Here is a 7,350-nt window from a genome sequence, read left to right as displayed (position 1 = left end):
ATATACCCAATATCAATCATTCATTCCAACCCTGCAAGACCAAGACTTAAATGTTGTTACACACATGTGTGATCCTCAACTGAGCAGAGGGGAGGTGCCAAACAACCAAAATGATGGTGACTCTTCTGGTTGTGGTACCCGCAGTCCAAAACAAAGTCGCTCGACTGAGGACTTCTTCGCCCCCCCAACCCCCCACCCTTCAACTATTCGGTCCCAGACAGACAAAGAGCTCCTTTTCTGTTCGCCCCGTCGGAGACGGTCTCAACACATCCAGGCTCTAACGGCCTCATACGGGTCGCCAGGGGTCTCTCTCTCATGGCTTGAGTAAAGTCAATTGATGTTTCTTCCTTTAATTCGATGTTGTGCGATAAAAGTGAGAATGCCATATAAGGCGGTCTGGTGCCACAATTCGCTGTTTGATCAAACATATAACGTTAATTAATTTTTAATTTGTCGTTCATTGGCAGAAGAAATCGACTTCGTCTCTCAAGATGTTTAAGATCATTGGTGAGAAGAGCAAACAAGCACAATTACATATAGAAATCGTTAAATGTGCTCGTGGAATGATGAGAACAATGGAAGTGTGAACGAACAAAGGTGAAACAGTGTGGATGCGTGAGAAAATGGCAGATAACAGAGCACTGGTCGGGTTTATTAGAAGAACTGTGTTTGATTCCCAGCCTGGTCAAGTAATTCTCCCACATATGCATATCACATTTGAACAATGTAAACATTCCTTTGTTAAAGAGTTTTTGTTTCCAAAGAATCATTTTATAACTATTATTATTAAAAATACAATATTATAAGTTGTCCGGAAGATTATTTTGAAGGATCATGTTTCGGATGAAAGATTCATAACAGAAAGTCGAAACATCAGGACCTTGATCACAACAACAATAACAACAACAATTGCAACGACTTCCGTTATTTCGTCACGTGTCTTGAGGTAACCAATAGTGAGACACGAAATGGAGGCTCCTCCTTCATGACTCACGAAGAGTGTATTTCGGAAATAACTAAACATTAAAAGTGATAACCTTTCAATGGTAACGTGAACTTTTCAAAGCTTAAAGCAAATGTTAGAATACATATATTTAAATGTTCATTAACGTCGTTCTTAACAGGTACCCTCAATGTGAGGATGCCTCGAGGTGCTCAGCATTTAAGACAATCCGGATACTCAATAATTTATATTATTATCAACTGGTGACATGAGCGGAAGTTGCTGCGATCCACTTCATTACCATATCTTTGGAATGGGGTGTCCTGTTCTCCACATGGATCAAAACCCACAGACGGTGGGGCAAAGAAGGGACTTGGTACCCTGGACCCCGGTGGGGCAAAGAAGGGGCTTGGTACCCTGGACCCCGATGGGGCAAAGAAGGGACTTGGTACCCTGGACCCCGATGGGGCAAAGAAGGGGCTTGGTACCCTGGACCCCGGTGGGGCAAAGAAGGGGCTTGGTACCCGGGACCCCGGTGGGGCAAAGAAGGGGCTTGGTACCCTGGACCCCGGTGGGGCAAAGAAGGGGCTTGGGTACCCGGGACCCCGGTGGGGCAAAGAAGGGGCTTGGTACCCTGGACCCCGATGGGGCAAAGAAGGGACTTGGTACCCGGGACCCCGGTGGGGCAAAGAAGGGGCTTGGTACCCTGGACCCCGGTGGGGCAAAGAAGGGACTTGGTACCCGGGACCCCGGTGGGGCAAAGAAGGGACTTGGTACCCTGGACCCCGGTGGGGCAAAGAAGGGGCTTGGGTACCCGGGACCCCGGTGGGGCAAAGAAGGGGCTTGGGTACCCGGGACCCCGGTGGGGCAAAGAAGGGGCTTGGTACCCTGGACCCCGATGGGGCAAAGAAGGGACTTGGTACCCTGGACCCCGGTGGGGCAAAGAAGGGGCTTGGTACCCGGGACCCCGGTGGGGCAAAGAAGGGGCTTGGGTACCCGGGACCCCGGTGGGGCAAAGAAGGGACTTGGTACCCTGGACCCCGGTGGGGCAAAGAAGGGGCTTGGTACCCTGGACCCCGATGGGGCAAAGAAGGGGCTTGGTACCCGGGACCCCGGTGGGGCAAAGAAGGGGCTTGGTACCCGGGACCCCGGTGGGGCAAAGAAGGGGCTTGGTACCCGGGACCCTGGTGGGGCAAAGAAGGGGTTTGGTACCCGGGACCCCGGTGGGGCAAAGAAGGGGCTTGGTACCCTGGACCCCGGTGGGGCAAAGAAGGGACTTGGTACCCGGGACCCCGGTGGGGCAAAGAAGGGACTTGGTACCCTGGACCCCGGTGGGGCAAAGAAGGGGCTTGGGTACCCGGGACCCCGGTGGGGCAAAGAAGGGGCTTGGGTACCCGGGACCCCGGTGGGGCAAAGAAGGGGCTTGGTACCCTGGACCCCGATGGGGCAAAGAAGGGACTTGGTACCCTGGACCCCGGTGGGGCAAAGAAGGGGCTTGGTACCCGGGACCCCGGTGGGGCAAAGAAGGGGCTTGGGTACCCGGGACCCCGGTGGGGCAAAGAAGGGACTTGGTACCCTGGACCCCGGTGGGGCAAAGAAGGGGCTTGGTACCCTGGACCCCGATGGGGCAAAGAAGGGCCTTGGTACCCGGGACCCCGGTGGGGCAAAGAAGGGACTTGGTACCCTGGACCCCGGTGGGGCAAAGAAGGGGCTTGGTACCTGGGACCCCGGTGGGGCAAAGAAGGGGCTTGGTACCTGGGACCCCGGTGGGGCAAAGAAGGGGCTTGGTACCCGGGCCCGGTGGGGCAAAGAAGGGTTTTGGGACCCGGGCCCGGTGGGGCAAAGAAGGGTTTTGGGACCCGGGCCCGGTGGGGCAAAGAAGGGTTTTGGGACCCGGGCCCGGTGGGGCAAAGAAGGGTTTTGGAACCCGGGACCCCCGGTTGGAAAAGGGGTTTCTTTCTCTTTCGTTCCTCTTTTCCCTACTCTGGAACAAACACACACTCTGTTCAAATTCCTCTCCTCCATACAGATCTTCAAACAGCTTTACACCACCATCTTTTATCTTCCCCCATCCAAAACCTTCATCTTTTGTAACCCTGTTAACCCACCCCAAACCCACCTTCTTCAAATTCCCTGCTTTCCTTCCTGAAAGTCCCTGTAATGTCCATCTTCTATTGCCCATGTTTCCCGCCCCACCCCCTCCCTTCCACAGATCTCCTGATGTCTCTGTTTTGTGCTTCCCTCTCCCAGCTTTTTTGTCTCATGCCCCCCCCCCCCTTGTTATATGTTTATATGTATGAGGTCTAAAACAAGCCTCGACAATGCATACAAAAAAACCTGTTTTAATGGACATGTGTTCACAGTATCACCATTTCTTACATATGAGTGATATACCAGGGCTTCTTTGCGGTCGGTAATCGCACTAATATCAATGATACGGTACATATGAGTGTCATTGTATGTGGATGTGTGTGTGTGTATGCATGTTTGTGAGTGTGTGTTTGAAAGTGTGTGTGTGTATCCATCTCCATTTTGGTGAAGGGTCATGTTTGTTTGAGGAAGTTGTGAAGGTTTCTTGTTCTCAGTGTTTTGCTCCGATGGGTATTTTCAGTATCGTTACTGAACCCCAGGCAGTCTCCAACTCGTTAGTTTGTAGTAATATTCATTCCCAGGAATATTTTTTAAGATATAACAGAGGTTCTTCATCATTGCAGTTGCTGGAGCTATCACTGACACAATGGTGACACTCTTCAACTTCCAGGTTATTTTGACTTCATTTTCCAGATCCCAGTATTTGGTCATTTCCCTGATAACACGGATTTCACACTGAAGTCACTGGGTCCTTGCACCTCTGTTGTATCTTCGTGTGCATTTTTTGATGACGAGATAAAGATGAAGAAACAAACGCCTTGTTACAAACAGAACACTTGTGGGGTTTATCCCCGGAATGTACTCGTTCATGTCAACATAAAGTTGATGAATCAGCAAATGCCCCGTTACAAACAGAAGACTTGTAGGGTTTACACCCTGTATGTATTCGTTCTTGTTTTTGTAAAGATGATGAAGAAACAAAGGCCTTGTTACAAACAGAACACTTGTAGGGTTTAACCCCAGAATGTATTCGTTCATGGTGATGTAGATGATGAAGAAACAAAGGTCTTGTTTCAAATATAACACTTGTACAGTTTATACCCGGAATGTACTCGTTCATGGTTATGTAAAGATGATGATTGCGTAAACGCGTTGTTACAAACAGAACACTTGTAGGGTTTACACCCTGTATGTATTCGTTCATGTTTATGTAAAGATGATGACGAAATAAAGGCCTTGTAACAAACAGAACACTTGTACGGTTTATCCCCGGAATGCACTCGTTCGTGTGTACGTAAAGTTGATGATTGCGTAAACGCGTTGTTGCACACAGAACACTTGTGGGGTTTACACCCTGTATGTATTCGTTCATGGTTATGTAAATTTGATGATTGATTAAACGCCTTGTTACAAACAGAACACTTGTGGGGTTTACACCACGTATGTATTCGTTCATGTTTATGTAAATTTGATGATTGATTAAACGCCTTGTTACAAACAGAACACTTGTAGGGTTTAACCCCAGAATGTATTCGTTCATGGTTATGTAAAGATGATGAAGAAACAAAGGCCTTGTTACAAACAGAACACTTGTGGGGTTTAACCCCAGAATGTATTCGTTCATGGTTATGTAAAGATGATGAAGAAACAAAGGCCTTGTAACAAACAGAACACTTGTACGGTTTATCCCCGGAATGCACTCGTTCGTGTGTACGTAAAGTTGATGATTGCGTAAATGCGTTGTTGCACACAGAACACTTGTAGGGTTTATACCCCGTATGTATTCGTTCATGGTTATGTAAATTTGATGATTGATTAAACGCCTTGTTACAAACAGAACACTTGTGGGGTTTACACCACGTATGTATTCGTTCATGTTTATGTAAATTTGATGATTGATTAAACGCCTTGTTACAAACGGAACACTTGTGGGGTTTACACCCCGTATGTATTCGTTGATGGTTTTGTAAATGTGATGATTGATTAAATGCCTTGTTACACACAGAACACTTGTAGGGTTTACACCCCGTATGTATTCGTTCATGGTTATGTAAATTTGATGAATAAAAAAATGTTTTGTTGCAAATAGAACACTTGTGGGGTTTATCCCCGGAATGAACTCGTTCATGTCTATGTAAAGTTGATGAATCAGTAAATGCCTCGTGACACAGAGAACACTTGGAGGGTTTAACCCCCGAATTTACTCGTTCATGTCGATGTGAATTTGAAGAATGATTGAAAGCCTTGTGACAAAAAGAACACTGGGAGGGTTTACCCTCAGTATGTATTCGTTCATGTCTATGTAAAGTTGATGAATCACCAACTGCCTTGTGACACGCAGAACATATGTAGAGTTTCTCCCCGGAATGTATATTTTGATGACGATGTGAATTTGATGAAGTAGTAAACGCCTCGTTACAAACGAAACAATTGTGGAGTTTCTCGTTTCCTTGGATGTGCTTGATCACCTGCAAACAACTTTTGTGGTTGTTGAAAGAGACGCTGCTCGATTTGTCATTGTCCTGACAAGAAGGCATTTTCTGATTGAAATAATCTTCTGTGTCGAACGGGGCAGAGTTTGTAAAAGAAATGATTTTCATTTCTTTGTCTGAAAAGACAATGAAACACAAAATTAACTGGACAGTATCGAAAAATGCATCAACAGAACCCCCCCCCCCCACACACACACACACACACACACACTCACACACACACACACACACACACACACACACACACACACACACACACACACACACCACCCTCCCTCATAGACCCCCGTAACCAGTGCAGGTTTTGTGGTCGATAAACTTTGGTTCATCACAAGTGAGGAATGTTGTGGTCAAGTTTCATTGAAATTGTGTGTGTTGTTTCGGAGAAGAAAGCAAAGAGGCTCTGTCAATATCGATATTTTTTCTATATCGATATGCTCTTGGGGTCAGAGTGGTGAATACCAGGATATCGATATTATTTTAAAAATAATAATAATAATTAACTCATTTTTTAAAAAGTAAGTTTCAAAAATACGCAATGGTCCAACGGCCCATTATGTATTCATACATGAAATACACATCATTTACGCACGGTAATTTTTCAAAGTATTCCGACACGGGGATTTTTTACCCCCAATGATGAGAACGGTGATTTTACTTCCAACTTCAACTTGTATTAAAAATTATTTTGTTTGAATGGGATTAAGGGTGATAAAAAGACATAAAAAATGTTGCCAATGAAACTTGAGTGATAATTAACGAGAAAAAGAAAAAGTTTATATCATAAAGCACAATGTATTATTGTATCTCTTTCATAGGAAATGCATTCAAATACAACATGATTATGAAATTGATGTGCTCGAACATGTATGCAGTAAAAACACACACATATATATATATATATATATATATATATATATATATATATATATATATATATATATATATATATATATATATATATGCAGATATACACATTGTTGCGAATTCGCGCCCGCCGGCATGCGAACGGCCACGTAACTCGAATCGCGGCACGTCGCCCACCGGACGGACAATTCTGTCATGACCCTCTTGGACCAATGCCGGGAGCTCGTCACGGGTGGGCCTTTTGACCTCACCACAATTGTGCCAATCGGCCACCCGCGGAGGATAGGGTTGTTCGTCAAACTCAACCTACCTAAGTACCCACGCGGATGGTAAACCGGGCGATCGTACCTCGCCGCAGGTCGAGTCCGGACACGAGCCGCTTGGGCGGCCCGTTCCGTACTATCGGGATAACCGAGCGGTGTTATCGTCGACCTGGACGGTTCAGATTAATTACCGGGATGTTGCACCCACTACGAACCCCTTACGTGAAGCAAGATGGAGGGTCAATGGAGAAAAGACAAAGCGAAACGGGCACAGTTCAACAAGCAAGCATTTTATTCATAGCCACAGACATAAAGCACGTATATACAGCCATACAATAATCAAAATGCACATATAACAGCCAAAACAAAAGTAACAATGCAGAGCTTTCAACCAAATACGCGTACACACGGCAACACTTAAACAGTTCTACTTTTTGAGACACGGCGCCACAACATCCATACAAAAACCCCGAAAAGAAAATGGTGACTTCCCTTTGGGCCGTCGAGTCCCTCTCCCACGTCCGTCGGCGTGGTCGCGCCTGGCCGCGACTCCGATCCCTGGCGTGGTAGGCGAGTTCTCTCCGGCGTGCCTCGCGCCGGCACGTGTTGGCCGCTCGACGCCACATCTCAGCGCGGATAGAAAGGGGGGGGGAAACGTTGTTGCTCGAGGTCGTGGTGTGGGGAATGGCAGACG

At 46.7% G+C, this 7,350-nt stretch overlaps 1 protein-coding gene across 1 annotated transcript; it reads right to left on the bottom strand.

Annotated features, from left to right (window-relative positions):
* Positions 1-3,260: 3,260 nt before the first annotated feature.
* LOC147007461 (uncharacterized) lies at positions 3,261-5,634 on the bottom strand. The gene has a single exon (XM_085867100.1). It carries the CDS (start codon positions 5,632-5,634, stop codon positions 4,108-4,110), a length of 1,527 nt encoding a protein of 508 aa, XP_085723226.1. The 3' UTR covers positions 3,261-4,107.
* Positions 5,635-7,350: the final 1,716 nt, after the last annotated feature.

The sequence above is a fragment of the Eptatretus burgeri genome, unplaced genomic scaffold, assembly GCF_056783735.1.
Source record: "Eptatretus burgeri isolate ZD-2024b unplaced genomic scaffold, Ebu_testis_v1 Ebu_testis_scaffold_155, whole genome shotgun sequence".
NCBI lineage: Eukaryota > Metazoa > Chordata > Myxini > Myxiniformes > Myxinidae > Eptatretus > Eptatretus burgeri.
Note: the sequence above shows the minus strand (reverse complement) of the source record. Positions and strands in the feature narration are given on the sequence as shown.